Below are 21,424 nucleotides of genomic sequence, written 5' to 3'. Positions count from 1 at the left end.
GGGGCACACAAACCATGCGTGGGGGAGAATTTATGCATGCACCATGCACCTCAGCCTCCTCCCCCAGCATGAAGGTCACCAGAAGGAGCCCTTTGGGTCATCCCTCACGCTCCGTGTGCTGAGGGGCCCGTGGCCTTCTGGGAGCACCACGGTGGCCGCCAGGGGCCGCCGAGGGCACCCGGCTCCAGCGGCCCCTCTCCTTCAGTGTCCCAGAGCCTGCGGAGGGCAGCCCTGGAGGACTGCGCACTGTGCCAGGAGCCCCTCTCCTCCTCTGAGCTCGCCGCCAAGACCCGGGCCGGGGACTTGGAAGGTGAGTGGGGAGCGTGGGCCGGGCCGGCCCAGCTGCTGTGGACGCTTTCGGCTCCCGCCACGTGGGGTGCAGCTTCCAGGGGAGGCCGCCTCCGCCCCCCCACCCCGCCTCGGCTCCGCGCGCAGCCCCTTGTTGCCATGTGAGCACAGATCTGTCATCCCAACGGGCACAAACCCGATGATGCGGGGAGTCGAGGCGGTGTCGGGTGAGGGGCTGGCTGCCCCGACGCTCAGCTCACGGGCACCACAGAGCGGCCCTGCGCGGCCGGTGGAGGACACTTTCCTCACAGGGGGCTCTGGGGGCCCCAGAGCCTTTCCCCTGGGAACTCCGGAGTCCCAGAGCCTTTCTTGTGGCCAACGGGGCTGCAGACTGCCCAGTTTAATGTTGTGAGATCGGGGGGACCCTCTCCGTTATCAGCCTGGAGTTGGCTGGAGACCAGACGGCTGAGCTGGCAGGAAGTCAGGGTCTGTTTGGGGGCGCCCCGGTACCTTTGTGGGAGAGACTCCCACATGGCACCACCAGTCTGGTAAAGGGGCCTCTTGGTCCTGAGGTCCGCGTTCCTTCCAAGATGGATGACAGAAGACTGGCTGCACCAGGTGACCAGAGTCAGCAGAGGAAACCTGGGGGTGAAGGCCTCAGTCATCCAGGCGGACAGAGGGCCCTGCTGCACACCCCAAGTCCAGGTGGCCAGGCCTGGCCTGCAGCTGGGGCGTGGTTGCCTAGGTGATGGCTAAGAAGAACCCCTGGGCTGCAGTCTGTTCCCCAAATCACAGCCAGACTCTGCAATCACAGCCGGCCCTGAAGTCCAGGACGGGACGGGACGGGGGTGGGGGGTGGGGGGGAGGGGAAGACGTCGGGGGGGGTGTCAGGATGCCTGCCCACCCGCCCCACCCGGTTCATGGGCTCCTGGCTCTTGTGACAGATCCCCCTGAGTGGGTGCCAGACGAGGCCTGTGGCTTCTGCACAGCTTGCAAAGCGCCCTTCACAGTCATCCGCAGGAAGCACCACTGCCGGAGCTGCGGGAAGGTGGGTGTGCCCGCCCCCAGACTAAGCTCCGGTGGTGTGCTCGCCCGGCGACCCCCCAGACCAAGCTCGGGTGGTGTGCTCGCCCCGCGCCCGCCCCTAGACCAAGCTCCGGTGGTGTGCTCGCCCGGCGACCCCCCAGACCAAGCTCGGGTGGTGTGCTCGCCCCGCGCCCCCTCAGACCAAGCTCTGGGCAGCAGTCAGGACTGTGGTTGTGGGAGGCCAGCAGGGCCTCTGGCTCCTCAGGCACATGTCCCCCTCTCAGTCCTGGCCAGGCAATCAGCCCACACCTGGACGATGCCATGTCCAGTGCCTCAGAGCCAGACACGGGACAGGGCCAGAGCCTGAGCGGGAAGCATCGGCAGTGGTGACACTGGCCCTGGAGCCTGGCCTCCTGCCCAGGGGTGCCTGCAGGTCCCAGCTCCACAGCCCCCAGGACCTGGGCCAGGCAGATCCCTTCTGCCACAGCTCGGCCTGGCTGGAGGGAGGACCCAAGGGGCGAGCGGGACCCCCCCCCCCCCCCGGCTCGGCGACAATGTCCCTCTGCCTTCCAGATCTTCTGCTCCCGCTGCTCGCCGCACTCAGCGCCGCTGCCACGCTATGGGCAGGTGAAGCCGGTCCGTGTGTGCACACACTGCTACGTGTTCCACGTCACCCCCTTCTACAGCGACAAGGCGGGCATGTGACACCACATGGGACCCCAGCCGCTCTGGGGCCGGGGACTCCGGGAAGGCCGGGCTCCTCCCGGCCCTGCTGCCGGAGCACGCACGCACGCACGTACGCACGCACAGGCCGCCCCGGAGGTGTCCGCGTGCCCCAGCAAGCTGTTGCCGTTGCTGTAGCCCTGCTCAGGTTGCCACTGTCCCCAGCCTTGGTCCCCAGCCTGGTGGCCAGGTCTGCTGCAGGGGCCCGACAGGTCTTCTTTCCCCGTGGAGGATCAGGGGTGCCTGGGGGCTGCCTCTGGGGCAGGACACCTGGTAGAGCAGGGGGGGCTCCTCCACCCGTCCCAGAGGCCGCTCCGGCCGCAGGGACGCAGGCGTGGCTGCTCTCTGTGGCTGGCGATTGGAAGCAGGAGCCCGGGGCTCCTGTGCTTGCTCCCCACCTCCTTCCCCATCCCCGCTGCCCGCCTTAGGACCCTGCTCCAGGACACATATCTCATCTCTTCCCCGAGGGAACAGTGGAATGCCAGCCCAGTGGCCCTGAGGCACACAGACATGCCCGGCCTAGGCACACACACACAGCCCAGTGCAGGCAGACAGCAGGCACTGGCTGGGCCCAGACCCCGTGGGTAGAAGGTTTTCAGGTTCTTGGGCCGCGGCCCCGGGCGGCACAGGGCCACGGAGACCGCCCCGTGGCCAGCACTACCCTCCTCCCCCTGCGCCCTGGGCCCTGGGCCCGCCCCTCAGACCCAGAGCCGCTGGGACCCAGGCTGAGACAGCCAAATGGCCCCTGCGCGCCGTCTCCTCAGGCTTCAATCTCAGGCTTCACATTGCAATGACGATTGCAGTTTTGTTTTTAGAGATGACACACCTACTGCTTCTTTTATAGACAAAAACCCGCTGTCGCTCAGCAGTGGCATACACATGCACAAAAATGGCTTCTGGGGGGGAGAGTCTTATGTATTGAGATGATTTTTATTTTCTAAATGCTGTAACTAGAGACCATTTCCATAAATCTATTTAAGGATTGCAGAGGTTCTCATGTCTTCTGTGGACGCTGACGACTTTCTCCCCCCCCCACCCCCAGACAGGAAGGTGTGGGCGCTGACATGGACCGCCGCCACTCTTACAACGGCTGGAAGGCAGACATGGCTTTCCATCAGCCCTGGGGGGGGGGGGGGCGGCCGCCGCTCCTCCCGCCACCGTCCTGCTGGTCCCTGTGTTCCTGTGCTGTGGCCTAGCCCAGCAGGGGGTGGGGTGGTTGGAGGAGGCGGCCCCTGCTCACACGGCCGGGGCAGTGAGGACTTGGGGGCCCAGTCCCTTGGGAGTCGTGGACGGAGCGCAGAGATGGCCCTCCCCTGCAGACAGCTGCACCCTCAAGGAGGCCCCACAGCCTCCAGCCCCGAAGCCCAGCCCTGCACTCAGTGGTCATCTTCCAGACTGGACATAAGGCATCACATCTGTCCACCTAGGGGAGGAGTCCCATCTTGATGGGGAAACTGAGGCTCGAGGAGGCCAGTAAGTGGCAGAGCTGGATTGTGAGCTAGAGGAAGGACCACAGGGCCGGAAGCTGCAGTGGGCACAGATAGGTGCCGGGGAAGGCACCTCCCAGGCCGTCCTGTCCCATCACCCGGCCGGCAGCCAGAGACGGCACACAGGCTGACACTGGGCCCTTGGGCAGCCCCACCCCAGCTTCCAATCACAGCAGGGGCCCAAGGCCAAAGGGGGCCTGACCACGGGTGCTCAGATCCAGACTTAGACGCAGCGCCCGACAAGGCAGCCCAGCAAGCAGAACATGGCAGCCTGGGAGGTGACCAGAGGTAGCACAGGAGGGGCAGGGGAGGGACCCCAAAGGCTCAGCACCGAGATCCCACTCCATCAGTGCCAGGACACACTTGGCCTCTGCCGCTGGCCCCACAGCCCTTCCCCTTGTGTGTGGCACTGGACCTCTGGCCTGTCCGCACAGATCACGGGACCCTGGCTGGGAGGCAGAGTCCTGTACTGGGGAGGAGGGAGTGGGGATAGGCAGCCGGTTACACGGGCCGCATCACAGCACGGGGCTCAGGACCGTTGGTGTCCTTGCTGGTGAAGAGGGTGCTAAAGCCAAACTGGGGGGCTGGAGTCACGGACACCCCACCGCCTCCATGTCTTCCTCCTTTGGTCCAGCCCAGACTCCAACCACAGCACCTAACAGCCACCAGGGGGCACGCCACACACTGCCTCAGGCCTGCGGGCTCCCAGGGTGCCAGCTCTGATAGAGGTCGCTCCACCGCCATCTCCCAGTGGCCAGGTCCTGGTTTTCAGAACCCCACAGATGGGTGGAGGGTCCAGAGAGGCCTGCCTCTGACACAGCCTGACGGAGGCAGGGCAGACTCCGAGGAGGCTACCTGTGGGGTCGCACGCCCTGGCCAGCCAGGTTGGGTGAAAGCTGCCGGCACCCCGAAGCCGGGACTCCGTGGGCCGGCCCGCTGGCTGTGCAGGGAGAGCTGAGGAGACCTGTTTCCTTCCGAGACTGCCACCTCCAGGCAGCCTTCCTTGTTAGCAATGCTGTCACCACCCCAGCACACAGCACAACACAGCCCCAAACACACCCGGCGCACATCAACACCTCTTTCCCTCGTGGAAGACCTGCCCCACCCCAGGCTCTCTTCTTCAGGAAGGATGCGCCACAGCCCCTTGGGGCCGTAGGGCAGCAGGGCTGGGCTGGGCATGCTCTGTGCTCAGAGGGGTCAGAGACTGGGCACCTCCACTTTAAGGGCCACCTGCTCACCACCGAGGACACTCATCCACCCCCACATATCCCTCCTTAGGGCTTCTTTTCCTTCTCAAAAAGCTTTTAAAAGGATATTTTACCTTTTTTTGCTTTTGAGGATATTTTTGGCTACAAGAAACTCTATAATTGCTAAACTGTGCAGGGCTCATCAGCAAAGTGGGGAAACCTTTATAAGTTGAGAACAAAAATCCACTCTGACAATCGTTCACAAGTAGGATGAGTTGTTTTATTTAAAAATTAAAAGCAACGTTGGCGTTATATCAGGATCCATAGACATTTGATCACACCTTTAAGTACCCTGATTTCCCTGTCTTTTGTATTCTGAAAACAATGTTTTCCTGCATGTCAAACTTTCTCAAGGCCTGACCCGGGCTAGTGGTGGGCCAGCCTGGCAGCCGGTTCTGGCCAGTTGTGACCAGGCAGGCACCTCCCCTTCCTTCCCCTCCCCTCCATGGGCGGGACCAGGAGTTTGGCCATGCAAGTACTGACTTGGGCGCTGTTCCCTGGTCTGCTACCTCTGGGTGCCGCTTTGTGCCCAGCCTGCTGTCCAGTCCAGGGCTGTCCATGAAGTGTTTCACCGAGTCTACGCCACCCCAAGGGGTAGTACGGCCATGTCCATTTGATAACTACAGAAACAGGTGACTTGGCCAAACCAGAATCCGGAACTTCACGGACTCCTGGCTCCTGCTGGAGCACCAGCCAGCTTCGGGCGCAGCCGGGGCTTTGCCCGGCTCATGGTGGCTCTCAGGGCGTTGTACAAACCAGCTGACCCGGGTCTGTGAGGCAGACGGCTGGCTGGGAGATGACTGACCGGCCGCCCTCCAGCCCTGCGGCCCAGCGCGTGCTGGGCATCTAGGGGAGGGGGTAGGGCTGGTTCATGGGGGATGGGAGGAGGGAGCGTCTACCAACCCAATGACCTGTGCGTGGGGGGGGGGGCTACCAACCTAATGACCCTGTGTGTGTGTGGGGTCCACCAACCTAATGACCCTGTGGGGGAGGGGTCCACCAACCTAATGACCCTGTGTGGGGGTCCACCAACCTAATGACCCTGTGTGTGGGGGGGGGTCTACCAACCCAATGACCCTGTGTGGGGGGGGGGGTCTACCAACTAATGACCCTGTGTGTGTGGGGGGTCTACCAACTAATGACCCTGTGTGTGGGGGGGGGTCTACCAACTAATGACCCTGTGTGTGGGGGGGGGGCTACCAACCTAATGACCCTGTGTGTGGGGGGGTCTACCAACTAATGACCCTGTGTGTGGGGGGGTATCTACCAACCTAATGACCCTGTGTGTGGGGGGGTATCTACCAACTAATGACCCTGTGTGTGGGGGTCTACCAACCTAATGACCCTGTGTGTGGGGGGGTCTACCAACCTAATGACCCTGTGTGGGGGGGGGTATCTACCAACCTAATGACCCTGTGTGTGTGGGGGGGTCTACCAACCTAATGACCCTGTGTGTGGGGGGGTATCTACCAACCTAATGACCCTGTGGGGGGGTGGGGTTCGATGCGATGCCGAGGCCAGCAGACAACTGACAAGCTGCGCGGTGCGGTGACCCGGGGCCAGAGAGGGGAAGCCACGGATCGCCCCGTGGGGTGGAAGGTCTAGAAGCTTCCCGGGGGAGGGAGCACCGGGGCGCTTCGGCGCCGGCTCCAGCCCCGCTCCGCGGGGGGCTCCGGGCGCGTGGAGGCCGCCGTCCGCGGGGCAGGTGGACGCTCACCGGGAGCGCGCTCCGTGGGCCGCTCCCTCCCACCCCGGCCAGGCCCCGCACGAGAGCCACGAGGGAGCCCGAGGCGGCCGCTCCGGGGGCCCCGGCGGCCGGGCGGGGCCTCGGCTCCTCCGCTGGCCCCCGGGGTGCCTGGCTCCAGTCTCGGGCCGTCCGCACCCCGCTCCCGCGTCCCGGCTTCCAGGAGCCACCTGCGGCGCGCAGCGACGAAGGGACCCCGACGCGGGACGCCAGGCCCCGTCCTCCGCGGAGCCCGTGCCGCCCCGGCCCTGGGCTCGCGGTCCGGGGCCCCCGCGCAGGCCCGGCCCGCGACCGGCCCGCGGCGCGCCGCTTCCTCTCGGCAACGCGTCCGTCCGGCCTCCAGGGCCCTCATTGGCCGCGCGCCCGGCCAGCGCCCATTGGCCCGCGGTTTCAATTTACATAGGCCGCTCTGGACCAATCGGCGCGCGGCAACTACTTAACATGCACGGGGGCCGCCAGTCAGCGCGCGCGGGGGCCGGGCCACCACGTGCTGTTGCTAAGCTTGGGCTTCTAAATTGTTACTAGCGCGGCCAGCCTATCCCGGCCTAGCCTTGCATCTGTCAACATTCTCGGCCCTGCCCGAGGCGCTCGGCCCGTCTCCATTGGCCGGGGCCCGGCACGGCGCCCGCCCCCGGGGCCGCAGCGCCCGCGCCTATTGGCCGCCCCACCCGCCGCTCTCCCTTATGTGTCAATTTGAGGGCCCGAGGCGGAGGGTGGCGGCCGAGCGCAGGAGTCCGCGAGTCTGGCGAGTGTGCCGCCGGGCGCGGGGCGGGCGGCGAGCGGAGCCGGCCGGAGCGCGCCGGGCAGCGGCCGCCGCCGTCCCGGGCGCGGGCGGCAGGATGGAGCTGAACTCCCTGCTGCTGCTGCTGGAGGCGGCCGAGTACCTGGAGCGCAGGGACCGAGGTAGCCCGCGCCCCTTTGTGCCCGGGTGGGCGGGCGGCGGGCGGGCGCGGGGGGCCGCTGACCGCGCCGTCTGTCCGCAGAGGCCGAGCACGGCTACGCCTCGGTGCTGCCCTTCGACGGCGACTTCTCCAGGAAGAAAACAAAGGCAGCCGGCCTGGTGCGCAAGGCCCCCAACAGCAGGTACCGCCGCCCCCCGCCCCGCGCCCGGCCGCCGGCCCGCGGGAGGCGCGCCCCGCCCGCGCCCCGGCCTCCCGCCCGGCCCCGCCCGCCCCGCCCGCGCGTCGCCATCTTCCCGCGGCCGCGCCTCCCGCCGCCGTAAACAGTGCCACGCGTACAGCGCCCACCGCCGGCCCGCGCCCGCCGCGCGCCCGGGGACTGCTCCGGGGGGCGGGGGGCGGCCGCGCCTCCGCCCCGCACCCCCCCGTCTCCACGGTGGGGGTCAGGGCCCCCGCCGGTGCTCCCCGGGAGACCCCAGCCGCGGGGCGGGGGTCGCCGGCAGGGGACCGGGCTGCCGGCGGACCCGGGGCCCCGCCCCGGCTCGGGGCAGCCTCCGCTGCCCCCCATCCCGCGGCCCCCTTCCTGCGGCCTGCGTGCTTCTGGGAAGCGAGGCCCGCACGGGCGCCCGCCGCTGCGGGTCCGGCCAGGCAGACAATTCCTTGAGGCCCTGGCCGCCTGAGGCCCAGCTCGGCCCCCTGCTGCGGACGTCTGTGCACAGACCCGGCTGTGCGGGCATCCCTGCCTCCCGTCCGGCCGCCAGGACGACCTCTGGCGCCGCCAGCCCGCCTGAGCACGTCCTCCCCCTCCTCCGCGTTCACCTCGCCCCAGTGGGTCCCTGGAAGGCAGTGTCATGGTTGTCTCCATCTTGCAGCCTGGGGAGCCCAGAGCATAGAAAGATGCGGTTACTTGCTCGGGCCCACTCACCCCTCACACCCTCTTCCTGGGAGCTCTTCACCTTCTGCTGTGATGGCAAGCTCCCGGCAGCTGGGGGGGTGCAGAGGGGCTGCCTCAGCCTGGCTGTAGCTTTCCTGCAGCCCCTCTGGGTATTTACAACCTTCCCTGGGCCTGTTCAGCCCAGTCTAGGCTGATGTCCTTTCCTTGTTAGTAGGCTTATCTGCAGCCGGCCTTAGGCCACGTGTCAGGGGCAGCCCCTTACCTGGACGGCTCTTTACCGTCTGCCTCGGCAAGGGACAAGATTGGGCATGGTAAACTAGAGCGAGCGGTGGGTGGCAGGCAGGAAGACATCCCTGGGGTAGGACGTCAGCAGTACAGTGGTTGTTCCAAGTTCTGTGAAGGGAAGGCTTGGAAGGAGGAGCTGGCACCAGGTTCTCTGAGACAGCGAGCAAAAGAATGCCTACCTCACAGACAGATGCGGTGCCAGGACAGCCCTTGGCACCACCCAGAGCAGCATTAGTGCTACTTCTCCAGGGATAGGTGCTCCTGGGACTTGCGGGTACCTGCAGGCAGAGGGAGCAGGGGAGAAGCTGCCCCAGGCTGCGGCAGAGTGCCTGTCCGCCCCCCAGGGTGTAAGGAGCCCAGTGCCGTCCTCACCGGGGCGGATGGGTGGGTTTGTCTACACTGAAGGACACCTGCTGACCTCAGCCTCCCCTGTAAGCCAGCAGACCTGACCACACGGCCAGGCTGAGAGATTGTCCCCCTGATGGCCAGTGAGGAGCCTCCGCGGTGCCCCTTGTGGCTTCCGTGCTGGGACTCCTTGCCCAGCCCAGGTGACCAGGAGGTCCTGCGGCCTGGAAACTGCACAGGCAGCCGAGGACCTGGCAGAGCCCGGGGGGGGGGGGCGGGAAGAGGAGAGGCCCGCTGCACCAGCGGCTGTCAGGTGGTGGAAGCAGACAGGGTGGGCGGGCGCTGTGGCCTGAGTGGAGATGGGAGATGCCACTGGAAAGAGGCAGTGGCCACAGAGGCCCAGGAAGCAGGGGAACGTGGATCAGGGTCAGGGCGCGTACCTAAGCCCTGCTCCTGTGTGCCCAGCCTTCCCCAGACTGGGACGGCAAGTGACCTCATAACTGGAGGGCAGACTCTTCCGAATGGTGCTCAGGACTGGCTGCCCTGGCTGGATGGGCAGGACAGGTGGGGCTCAGGATGTGGGACACAGTCCCCCCAGACCTACTGCTCCAGGAAGCATTTACAGCCCAGGACACACACGCACGTGCGCACGCACGCTCACACATGCACACCATGAGCTGACCTGGCTAGGATGGCTTTGTCCTGGGCGTCTCCATCCACATGGGGACCACGTCCGTGGCCACCAGGCGTGTGAGCCTGAGGAGGGCCGCAGGAGGACAGTGTTGTCCGTCTTGTTAGGACACAGTGCGCCCTGCTCAGCTGCGTCTGTGCGGTGGGATTGTTGCAGGGATACAGACGGCCTGGGGAGAGCGAAGCAGAGAAGGCAGGTGCTTGTTCCTGGCCAGATGTGAAGCACTGAGTGGGGCTTCTCCAGGGCTCCTTACCTCCCCTGTGTCCTCCCGTTGGCTACGCTCGGTGGCTGCGTGGCCACGGGCCCCTGTCCCTCTGCACTCGCTGTGTGTGCCCTGCCCTGTCCTCACAGCTCGCGGGAGACTCCTCAGCCCTGGGTTGCCAGCTGCTCAGCCGCCCCTGCCCTCATCACCTGGGGACTCCCTGGGCCCGGGGCTGCGGGCGCCCTCAGAAGCACTGTGGTAGTTGGTGCTGTGATGTGGGGCCTCAGAGTGAGCCCTGTCTTTCTGTCTCTCTAAACAGGTCTTCGCACAACGAACTAGAAAAGCACAGGTAAGTGGCTCTCCCGCCCCCTGTGTTTCCTTACGAGCTGCCTGGCAGGCATGGCCCACCTTCTGCTGAGGGGCGGCAGACTGGGGCCAGAGTTCGATGGAGGCCAGGGACTTGTTGCTGGCAGTCGGCCGTGCTCCCGGGAGGAGGGGACTGTGGCCCTGTGTGGCTCCTGCGCTCAGCTTGGAGGAGGCCCGCTCCTCCTGCCCGAGGCCCCGTTGGAGCCAGGCCCCTGACCAGAGCGTGGGTTCCTGCCCCCAGGCCTCCCACAGACAGCTAGATGGCCACGTCCCGTGCAGGACTGAGGCCGGAGTCAGCCAGCAGAGCCCAGCGCAGGGGTGTGCTGCGGCTGCGTCCCCTGAGACTCGGCCTGTGTGTGGGAGGTGTGGCTAGGCGAGCACCCTCTTGGTGGTCAGTGGGAGCTCAGGCACCGGAGCAGCCCCGTGGACCACGGAGATCCCTGAGGACTGCTAGGTGGAGGCTGCCCACATCTGTGAAATGGGCCAGCTCCATTTCCTGGTGGGGCGGGGCTGATCCCAGACCAGAGCCTCATGGGTGTGCTGGGAAGATTGGAGTCTGGCCAGTTCTCCCCTCCCCTCCCCCATGTCTGAACCCTTGGCAGCGCCAGCTTCCGCTCCCGCGGGATCGGGGCTCTGGCTGGGCGGGACGGAACACCGTGTTCCCTGAGGAGATGCACTTCCTGCACTGGTCACGTGTGTCGGGGGGCAGGGTGTTCCCAGAGGGCCATAGGGTTGGGGGCTGCTGCTGGGCTCCCAGGCCAGAGGAGCCCAGTCAGCCCTGACCAGGCCCGGCGCGGGGGCATTCTGGGGGACACTTCCTGGAGAGCGTGTCGGGGGAGCAGCCTGGGCGCAGAGGGAGGGCAGGTGGCAAGGGCAGAGGACCAGGCCTGGCCTTCATCTCTGCCATCTCTGCCCCCAGCCTGTGCTCACACTGGGCCTCAGGCATGGCTGGCAGCCTGGGTGCCCCCAGCCCAGCCAGGAGTCCTGGCCAAGCCTTAGGTTTGGTGGGCCCTGAACAGCCCAGGGGCCTGAGCTTGGGGCCCGGGTAGGGGTCTCCGTCATGGCCAGGGAGGAGGGAGGGTCACTCTGGGTACCCTTGCACGCACAGCCAGGCTCACATGGCCCTCCTGCTGGGGCCTGGCTTGAGCCTGTGGGGCCTCCTTGGACAGGTTCTCAGCCTTGCTCTGGCCCTGATCCTCGTCTTCTAAGCCCTCCAGTGGACAAGCAGTCTGCCAGCCAGTGACTGCAGCCAACCCAGGGCCTGGTGGCCCTTGTGGGCTCAGCCCTAGGCTTTGGCCAGAGCTAGTATACAGAGGGAGCTCCGGGTTCTCTTTGCCCTAGAGTGGCGGGTTGCACCCTAAAGGGAGATGGCGCCAGGTCCCTTCCAGGGGCAGAGGCCCAGTGCAGCCCCATGGAACCACACAGGGCGCATAGAAGGTTCTAGTAAGCTGAAGGGCCCGCAGGAGCTCTTTTGCCCCTTCGCACTGGCCGGCAGGTGACTTCCCCAGTGCCCTTTCTCCAGCGGCCTGGCCAGAATGTGGCTCTGCCAGCCGCCTGGAGCTCAGCCCCGCGGCGGAGGGGCACCGTGGCATGGAGCTCAGGGTGTTGTCTGAGGAGTGGGAGCCGGTGGCAGCAAGGCAGGAGGGCGGTGCCAAGGGCTTGGCACCGGGGGTGGTTCACGCAGGATTCGCAGGGGCTGTGTCCGCTCCGGGTCCTTTCCAAAAGGCAAAGTTCCAGCGACTCCACGGAATGCCTGGGGCCGGGACGGAGGGCTGCGGGGAGGGGCTCCGCCGGAGGCTCAGCGTGGCCGGGTTCTGGGGCTGTGGGGCTCCAAGGGTGAGGACTGCCCCGGCGCCCCCACCCCACGCTGGCAGAGCTGAGGGCCTCAGGCAGCCTGCCGTCACAGCTGCTGCCCCGGGCGAGGAGCCAGGGCGACCCGGCAGCCTGCAGCCGCGGGCACGCACCCGCCCAGGACTGGGTGGACACGCTGAATTTTAAACAGCACATGTGTATGGTCTAGTGCCTGGCTTTGTCTCCGGAGAAATGTGTTTTTCTAAAGTGTTGTTCATGTGCTTCCTGTACTGCACCCCAAAGAGCGTCTCAATCACTTGGTCCCTGGGGTAAGAAGGGCCCCTAACGCTCCTCTGTCCCTGCTGCGGTCCTCCACTCAGCACCCCGTGAGCGCTGCCCTCCGGCCTCTCCCTCCCAGACCTCCCTGGCCTGAAGCCTGCGTAGGACCCACAGTTTGCTCCCAGGGTCTTAATGGTGCCTGTGTGGCGGGCAGTGCTGACCCCGCATCTTTGCATGCCTGGGAGGACGTTATAAGACCCAAGTCCTAAGACCAGTGGAAGCGCTAGCCACAGTTACGAGCCAAGCCCACGGCAAACGACAGGTCATCGGCGCCGGCTAAGCAAGCGCCTTCTGCCCTCTTGCTGGCGTGAAGGAGAAAATGTGTATCTGCTTGTTGGAGTGCCTGTTTCCTTGATTACTCATGAGATGGAGTGAACTTCATGTTAGATTTGCCCTTTGTGTTCTGCAACTCACCTGTTTGTGCTCTTTGCTCATTGTTACATTGAGGTACTGCTCTTTGTTTTGGATGTGTATGAGCTCAAAATATCACGAATACTAACCGTGTGTCTTTTATATGTATTGCAAATATCTTTCTACTGTTACTTGTCTTTTAGCTGTGTTTTTTCCCCCTCTTTCTTGTACAAATGTGTCTTTCTCTGTATTAGTAACGCGGGGGAGGGACTAGCATAGCAAATACCTGGAAATACAGAAGAGCACCAAGCTAAAGAAATAAACGTTGTGGCCGCCTGTGCTGGCGACGCGCGCTTCCTGCGCTTTGTTGTGTTCCGTGGAGTCTCTCATGTGCGTCTGCTGTTCCATTTGCTCAAACAAAACCGGGTCACTTGTCACACACGTGGTTCTGTTTCCAAACTTTTTGTTGAACACTCATGACAGGGAAATGGAGATGCAGCACAGTGATCATGTGGTTCTCTGTGGGCGGGGAACTTTCTTTTTGACAGTTGGTACTTGCTAAGGTCATGTGTGACAGATGCTATTAAGTGGGGGTGGCAACAGGTGGGCACTGGAGGAGGCCTGACAGCACCTGGCACCCTAGCCTCGGTGGTGGCCGCAGGACAGGTGACTGGTCTTGGCAGGGCCTTTCTTCCGTTAGCTTGCTCAGCTACATGCCTCCAGCCCGGGACTTCAGGTTCACCCCCTGGAGGAGAGGAGGCTGGGGTTCTGGGCGCTTGGACGTGAATGAAGGCAGAGGGAAACCCACAAGGCCTCAGCTCCAACACACTGCCTAAGCCCGGCTCCGGCAGTGTGACTTCTCTCCCCCATCTACTGACCAGCCCCTGCCTCAGTCTGTATTCTAGAAGTTCTTCCTAAAGTCTAACTGTTCCTCATCCAGGAGAACCTCTGGGCCTCCAGGTGCTTGGGCCAGGGCTCCAGTGAGACGGTGCTGTTAACAGGTGTGGGCGCAGGCTGTAGCCTCTCTCCTTCCTTCCCTCCCTCCCCACCTCTGAGCTGGGCTGCCAGTGTCTCCCCGCAGCCTCTCCCTGCACCCAGTGACGCCTCCTCTGTCCAAGGAGGAGGTGGTAGTGCCTGCCTTCGGCCCTGCAGGGTCTCTTCAGGACTGAAGAAGACCGTGAATGTGCTGCTCCATGGCTAGGGAGAAGATGCTGGCCCTGATGGGCTGCAGGCTTTCCAAAGTCCCCAGAATATTCCCCGCCTTGACCTGGCAGCTGTGCGCCTGAGAATCCATACTTAGCAGAGTATAGTGGACGTGGGAGCGAGGTGGGGCCGGCAGGGCCTGGGGGCGGTGCTGAGCCGCGCACCCCTGAGCCGCTCAGATCCAACTGGCAGGGCCAGGCAAGGGCCGTGTGCCAGCCTGTGGATGCGTGCGGCCACGGCACGGGTCCGGCTGTCACCGAGGCCACAGAGGGCCGTGGCCCGGACGTAGCTGCCCCTTCCAGCCCAGTGGGCCTGTCCGGAGCGGCAGCACTTGGTCGGGGAGGGAGGGTCGTGAGACTAAGCCCCCTGAGGAGATGGATTCAGGAACAAAATGTGTCATGAAGGCCTAGCAAACCCGGGGTCAGGGAGCTGGCCCTCAGCCCTCACGCACCCTGGTCAGCGCGACAAGAGGGACCAGGGCGCGTGCGGCATGCTGGCATTGTCTGAGTCCTGGGCATCTGAGCCCAGCTTGTGCTTAGTCAGGCTTTGCAGGGTCCCTCGAGCGCCCACATCCAGTGTGCCCCACGTGCCAGGCCAGGAGATCCCCGGGGAGGGACCCCAGCGGTGGGGCGGCGGTCCGGGCGGGAGCCACCCGGCCCTCCCTCAGGCCCGGGCCCCTCCTGCTGGCGCCTCATGGGCCTTCCCGCCTGGCCTCACGGACTGTCTCTGGCTCTTTCAGACGAGCCAAACTCAGGCTCTACCTGGAGCAGCTGAAGCAACTGGTACCCCTGGGCCCTGACAGCACGCGCCACACCACGCTGAGCCTCCTGAAGCGGGCCAAGATGCACATCAAGGTGAGCAGTGTGGCCTGCCCGCTCCGGCAGCCCTGGCTCTGCCACAGGCCCAGAGGGCCGTGGGGGCGCCTAGAGGCATGTGTTGGGAAAGGATGTTTTCTGGGGGACCGTAGAATGGATGGGAGTCAAGGAGATGCCATGGCTTGGCTGGGTTTTACTAGCAGTGCTGGGGGGGGCAGTGGGGTGCGCAGGCCAGGCTGGGGGGGAGGGGGGGGCAGTGGGGTGCGCAGGCCAGGCTGGGGGGGGAGGGGGGCAGTGGTGTGCGCAGGCCAGGCTGGGGGGGGAGGGGGGCAGTGGTGTGGGCAGGCCAGGCTGGGGGGGGGGAGGGGGGGGGCAGTGGGGTGCGCAGGCCAGGCTGGGGGGGAGGGGGCAGTGGTGTGGGCAGGCCAGGCTGGGGGGGGAGGGGGCAGTGGTGTGCACAGGCCAGGCTGGGGGGGAGGGGGCAGTGGTGTGGGCAGGCCAGGCTGGGGGGGAGGGGGGGGCAGTGGTGTGCGCAGGCCAGGCTGGGGGGGGAGGGGGCAGTGGTGTGCAGGCCAGGCTGGGGGGGGAGGGGGCAGTGGTGTGCAGGCCAGGCTGGGGGGGGGGCAGTGGGGTGCGCAGGCCAGGCTGGGGGGGAGGGGGGGGCAGTGGTGTGGGCAGGCCAGGCTGGGGGGGAGGGGGCAGTGGTGTGGGCAGGCCAGGCTGGGGGGGGAGGGGGCAGTGGTGTGCACAGGCCAGGCTGGGGGGGGGAGGGGGGGGCAGTGGTGTGGGCAGGCCAGGCTGGGGGGGGGAGGGGGGGGCAGTGGTGTGTGCAGGCCAGGCTGGGGGGGGAGGGGGGCAGTGGTGTGCGCAGGCCAGGCTGGGGGGGGAGGGGGGCAGTGGTGTGGGCAGGCCAGGCTGGGGGGGGGGAGGGGGGGGGCAGTGGGGTGCGCAGGCCAGGCTGGGGGGGAGGGGGCAGTGGTGTGGGCAGGCCAGGCTGGGGGGGAGGGGGGGGCAGTGGTGTGCGCAGGCCAGGCTGGGGGGGGAGGGGGCAGTGGTGTGGGCAGGCCAGGCTGGGGGGGGAGGGGGCAGTGGTGTGCAGGCCAGGCTGGGGGGGGGGGCAGTGGGGTGCGCAGGCCAGGCTGGGGGGGGAGGGGGCAGTGGTGTGCGCAGGCCAGGCTGGGGGGGGAGGGGGCAGTGGTGTGCGCAGGCCAGGCTGGGGGGGGGAGGGGGGGGCAGTGGTGTGCACAGGCCAGGCTGGGGGGGGAGGGGGCAGTGGTGTGCACAGGCCAGGCTGGGGGGGAGGGGGGGGCAGTGGTGTGGGCAGGCCAGGCTGGGGGGGGGAGGGGGCAGTGGTGTGGGCAGGCCAGGCTGGGGGGGGAGGGGGCAGTGGTGTGCGCAGGCCAGGCTGGGGGGGGAGGGGGCAGTGGTGTGCACAGGCCAGGCTGGGGGGGGGAGGGGGCAGTGGTGTGCACAGGCCAGGCTGGGGGGGGGAGGGGGCAGTGGTGTGCGCAGGCCAGGCTGGGGGGGGGAGGGGGCAGTGGTGTGGGCAGGCCAGGCTGGGGGGGAGGGGGCAGTGGTGTGCACAGGCCAGGCTGGGGGGGGAGGGGGCAGTGGTGTGGGCAGGCCAGGCTGGGGGGGGAGGGGGCAGTGGTGTGCGCAGGCCAGGCTGGGGGGGGGAGGGGGCAGTGGTGTGCGCAGGCCAGGCTGGGGGGGGAGGGGGCAGTGGTGTGCGCAGGCCAGGCTGGGGGGGGAGGGGGCAGTGGTGTGGGCAGGCCAGGCTGGGGGGGGGAGGGGGCAGTGGTGTGGGCAGGCCAGGCTGGGGGGGGAGGGGGCAGTGGTGTGCACAGGCCAGGCTGAGGGGGGAGGGGGCAGTGGTGTGCACAGGCCAGGCTGGGGGGGGAGGGGGCAGTGGTGTGCGCAGGCCAGGCTGGGGGGGGAGGGGGCAGTGGTGTGCGCAGGCCAGGCTGGGGGGGGAGGGGGCAGTGGTGTGCGCAGGCCAGGCTGGGGGGGGGAGGGGGCAGTGGTGTGCGCAGGCCAGGCTGGGGGAGGGGGCAGTGGTGTGCGCAGGCCAGGCTGGGGGGGGAGGGGGCAGTGGTGTGCGCAGGCCAGGCTGGGGGGGGAGGGGGCAGTGGTGTGCGCAGGCCAGGCTGGGGGGGGAGGGGGCAGTGGTGTGGGCAGGCCAGGCTGGGGGGGCAGCATAGTGCACAGGCCAGGCTGGGGGGGAGGGGGGGGCAGTGGTGTGCGCAGGCCAGGCTGGGGGGGGAGGGGGCAGTGGGGTGCGCAGGCCAGGCTGGGGGGGGGAGGGGGGGGGCAGTGGGGTGCACAGGCCAGGCTGGGGGGGGGTGAGGCAGTGGTGTGGGCAGGCCAGGCTGGGGGGAGGGGAGGATGGTGCCTGTGTGTCCCTGGGCTGTGCAGGGGTAGCCACTGGAAGGACCGGTGGGGCCAGGGGTCTTTCCATGCTCTCCTAAGCAGGCCCTCTGGAAGGAGGCAGCCATCTTGGAGGGTGTGGGGCCGTGGAGGCTGCTGGCAGCTGGCATGGGATGAGGGAGGCCCTCAAACACACATGCAGGTTTGGGGATTTGGAAACGCTCGAAGGTGGGTCTCTGTCCCCTTGAAGGGCCTCCTCTGCCCCTCAGGGACTACATGGTGGGAGCTTCGAGGGAGGCCCGGTGTGGGGCTGGGGGTCCTCGCAGAGCAGTGACTGACGGGGCCAGGAGGGGGTTGAAGGTGAGGGCGTGGCACAGACAATGTGGGCACAAGCTCAGTGAGGGCCGGGCGGGGCAGGCTCCGGAGATGGTGCTGGCCGGCAGCTTCAGGCCCGCAGCTTCAGGCCCGCATGTGACTGGGCTGGGCTGGGCTGGCCGGCAGCTATGGGCATTCTAGAGCTGGGCAGCATGTTGAGAGCACAGGGCCAGGCCGTCTTGGGAGCCAGTGGAGCTGGGGACCGTGTGGGGTCACCCCAGGAGGGGTGAGGATCCTGCTCTGTGCAGGCTTCTGCGGCCCTCCCAGCCCCAGCCCCACAGATCACCCTGTATGGCCCCCCAGAAATTGGAGGAGCAGGACCGACGCGCCCTGAGCATCAAGGAGCAGCTGCAGCGGGAGCACCGCTTCCTGAAGCGGCGCCTGGAGCAGTTGTCGGTGCAGAGCGTGGAGCGCGTGCGCACAGACAGCACCGGCTCGGCTGTCTCCACAGACGACTCGGAGCAAGGTGGGGGCCCGGGCAGCCTGCGCGGGCTTCAGGCACCTTGAACCTCCCCGTGGCAGAGAGGATGCCGGGGGCTGGGTGGGGGTGTTCCCGGGACAAGGAGGTCCCCGCCCCACCAACGAGGCATGTTCATTGCTGATGGTGACTGTCCCCCTCGCCCCCCCAGTGCACCTCCCCCTCCCCCAAGGACTGGGTTTAGATGCGGGAATTTGTGATTACTATAGGCAAGGGAGCACCCCACCGCTTGGGTCCCTCAGGTCCTTAGCTTGTTTTTCAGAGACTCTCCCTCTTAACTTTACCTAGCTACTCCTCCTTCCTAAGTAGCTGGGATTGCAGGCATTGACCACCATGCTGAGTCCCAGGCTGAGTTCTTATCTCAGGCTGCACTCTGGAGCAGTCTTGTACCTGCTTCCTCTGGGCCAGGCAGGTCTGCCTTCCTCCCCACCCCCACCCCACCCCAGAGCCTCTGCTGCTGTGGGAGAGGAGCCCTGCCTTGGAAGGGAGCTCCCAGCTAGCCTCAGAGCGCCTGCCTGACCTGTTCCCCGCTGTTTCCCCAGAGGTGGACATAGAGGGCATGGAGTTGGGCCCCGGGGAACTGGACAGTGTTGGGAGCAGCAGTGACACCGATGACCACTACAGCCTGCGGAGCGGCGGCTGCAGCGACGGCAGCTACGGGCGCCCCTGCCAGCGGCCCGGCCACCCTGGCCTCTTGTAGGTCCCATGTCCTGTGCTCCTCGGCCCGCCGCCCTGCCTGGCCGAGCGTGTCAGCCCTCCAGTCCTCCCTTGACCCATGCCAGCCTCTCCGTGGGCCCACTGCTGTGCCATTCTGGAAGCTCCACCGCTGCCTGGACTGCCAGCCTCTTCCTGCAGAGCAGGGTCCTCCTGCAGGGAGGCAGAGCCCAGCTCCCGCGCCCTGGAGCCCAGCGTAGCTGCACACAGTCTGTTCTCAGATTCCCAATCATTCCAGAAGTATTAAATGTCATTGCTGCAAACTTCGGTGGGCTCCATGTCAGGGGCTTAATGACCACCGCGGGAGCTTGGAGCCGACGCCAGATCCTGGGAGAGAGGCGTGGACTGAGGAAGGAAGGAAGGCGCCACTGTCTGTCTGTCTGTACGTCCATCTTTTGGTCCACACAGGCTCCTGAGGCGTGGACCGAGGGACCCGTGAAGGGCGGGATTTGGGTGAGCACCTGGGGCAGGCGGGTGGAGAGAGGCTTTCTTCCTGCGGGTGTCAGGAGCCAGGGCCGCGTTCCTGGGGGCTAGTCAGGCCACTCCGTGCCATGCTAGGCAGCTTCCGCTCTGTTTAGGACCATGAGACACACACATGCACCCCCTGGGCTCACTCCCACACGCGCACACTCACACAAACATGCAGGCACCAGCCGACACACATCCTGTGAGGTTGGGCCTTCAAGGGCAGCCTGTAAGTGCTGGCCCCTGGCCTATGCCTGGCTTTCCTGCTGCCTCCCCCTTCCCCCTCTCCCACTCGCCTTTCCCTGGCCCAGGTGGCTTTGCCTGGTCTGTGCAGGAATATGGTTTCTCTTCCTGACAGAGACTGGGGTGAGCTGGGTACACTGCCCCTGGACGCTCATCTCCCTTTCTTAAGCAAAAAAATAAAATAAAGGAAGAAAGAGAGAGAGAGAAAGGCAGGCAGGCTAAGCGCACCCAGGAGCTCCCTCCAGGGAGCCCCTCACAGCGCTCTGCCCACGGCCTCAGCCGGCAGAGGGTTCCCAAAAAAATAGAAACATTTTTAAAAAGAGAAAACTCTGAAGACTCTCTCACCGAGGACGTGAGTGTGTGTCGCCTTTATTTCCTGTATAAGATTTTTGTACTCTATTTTCCTAGCCGTTGTGTCCTTGTGTGCCGAGGGGTGGGAGTGACCCAGCGTCTCAGGGACCTGTCCCCCGCACACCGTCAGAGTGTGCCTTGTGTCCCTGTGTTGCCCTGCCGCCACCACCAGCATGTCCCTGTGGCTCACGGGATGCCCCGGCCTGCCCGGCAGCTTTCCAGCCCTTCCCACAGCTGAGGCCGCCTCCAGTGACATGTCCGGGCCCGTGTGAGCGGCGTAGCTGCTTTCTAGGCAGGGCCCGTGGCCCCGGGCTCAGTGGTGCCTCCCTGGTGGCTGACTGCAGCCTGGGGACAGCAGGTCTGCCTGGCCGGGGCTTCCTTATGAACCCGCAACTCTGCCGGAGCCCCTGTTCTCGGCTTGAGGTGGATCTAGGAATCCACTGATGGCAGCGGGTGGACACAGCTGTCTCTGGCTAGGGTAGGAGGCTGCTGCTGCTGGTCTGTCATTCCTGAAGACTTTTCCCTGTGGGCAGCACACAGCAATACTTAGGTGGTGGCAGCAGGGGGGCAGGGCAGCAGCACCTCACCCGTCCCCAGGGCATCTGTGATAAAGTTCCAAGCTGTTTTTCTTCACCATGTCGATGGACACCCTGTGGTGGGGGCCCCACTAGGCAAGGGTTCCCTGGAAACAGCTCTGCCACAGAACTGGCCCTGTAGGGGCTGTTGGAGAGCGGGTGGAGAGGAGGCCTGCGGGTGGGTTCTGTGGAATAGGAGAGGATGCCTAAGAGGATGCTGAGTGGTTCTGTCTGCATCTCCCCTGCCTCTGGGGGTCTGCAGGGTCTAGAAAGGGGGCTTCTCTCTGTGGGAGCCAGCCCACCTAGCATTCATTCCCAGTGCCCAGTCTGTCTTTAGGGCTTGCTCCCAAGTCAGAATTCTGAAGCCATCAGTTTCCTCACTCTGCCTGGCAGAATCTAACCCAGGTGAGCAGAGCAGCTCCCGGGCCAACCTGCCCAGCAGCTCAGCAGTTGTCCCACCAATACTGCAGGGTTGGTCTCAGAAGCCGCCCAGGCTCTACCCTGCTTCCCCCTGCTGCTGCCTGCAGAGGTGTGGCAGACGGTCTGGGGGGTGGAGGGGGACTGGTGCTAAGAGGTCCCTATCCATTCCTCTCCCACTCCCTTCCATTTGCACAAGCTGGTCATTACTGGTGGCCACGGGGTCAGAGCAGGGCAGATATGGTCTCTAGAAAGGAGTCATGGCCAGAACAGCCAGTCTGCGTCCTTTCTCTGTACCCTCCCTGCCCATATAGGCCCCGTGGTGCTGACTGGTTGAGGCCCGGGCTGGGCCGGGGCATGGGAGAGGCAGCCCCACCCAGGGCTCCCATTCTGCTACAGGTCCCCTGGAGGTGCTGCAGGTGGCTCGTCCTGGGGCCTGTGGTCCCCTCCCAGTGGCACGGCAGGGTTCTTGAGCTTATGCCCCTGGGTGGATGGAACCTGGAACCAACCTCTAGCCCCTCTCCTGTTCCCAGCTATCACCAAGCTCTCTTGGGGTCAGCTGGCCTGCCACTCCCTCACCCACCCCGGTTCCATCCCTACTCCAGACCCTTTGTGGGGGCACTGGGGCAGGTCCCGAGCAGAGTCTGGGCCCTGAGCTGCCGAGCAGCCCCTCCCACCCCTGGGCAGGGTTGTGCTGTGTCAATCTGTCATTGTAATATAAATACAGATTTTTATACCTCGG

At 65.7% G+C, this 21,424-nt stretch overlaps 2 protein-coding genes across 5 annotated transcripts in view; both read left to right on the top strand.

Annotated features, from left to right (window-relative positions):
- Zfyve28 (zinc finger FYVE-type containing 28) overlaps positions 1-3,024 on the top strand; it is a 90,255-nt gene extending 87,231 nt beyond the window's left edge. For all 4 annotated transcript variants that reach the window (XM_070021700.1, XM_070021699.1, XM_070021698.1 and 1 more), the window contains exons 11-13: positions 206-310; positions 1,233-1,336; positions 1,888-3,024. In XM_070021700.1, the coding sequence (XP_069877801.1) occupies positions 206-310; positions 1,233-1,336; positions 1,888-2,019 (341 nt within the window). In that variant the 3' untranslated portion in view covers positions 2,020-3,024. The remainder of the gene's footprint in view (positions 1-205; positions 311-1,232; positions 1,337-1,887) is intronic.
- Positions 3,025-7,223: 4,199 nt separating this feature from the next.
- Positions 7,224-21,424, top strand: Mxd4 (MAX dimerization protein 4). Its single transcript, XM_070021697.1, has 6 exons — positions 7,224-7,418; positions 7,499-7,598; positions 10,152-10,181; positions 14,622-14,736; positions 17,743-17,905; positions 18,460-21,424. The coding sequence occupies exons 1-6, from the start codon at positions 7,355-7,357 to the stop codon at positions 18,615-18,617; spliced, it is 630 nt and encodes a 209-aa protein (XP_069877798.1). The 5' UTR covers positions 7,224-7,354; the 3' UTR covers positions 18,618-21,424.

The sequence above is a fragment of the Dipodomys merriami genome, unplaced genomic scaffold (assembly GCF_024711535.1).
Source record: "Dipodomys merriami isolate MVZ:Mamm:240054 unplaced genomic scaffold, mDipMer1.0.p SCAF_143, whole genome shotgun sequence".
Taxonomy (NCBI): Eukaryota; Metazoa; Chordata; class Mammalia; order Rodentia; family Heteromyidae; genus Dipodomys; species Dipodomys merriami.
The sequence above is the reverse complement of the archived record's forward strand: the minus strand, read 5'-3'. Positions and strand labels throughout refer to the sequence as shown.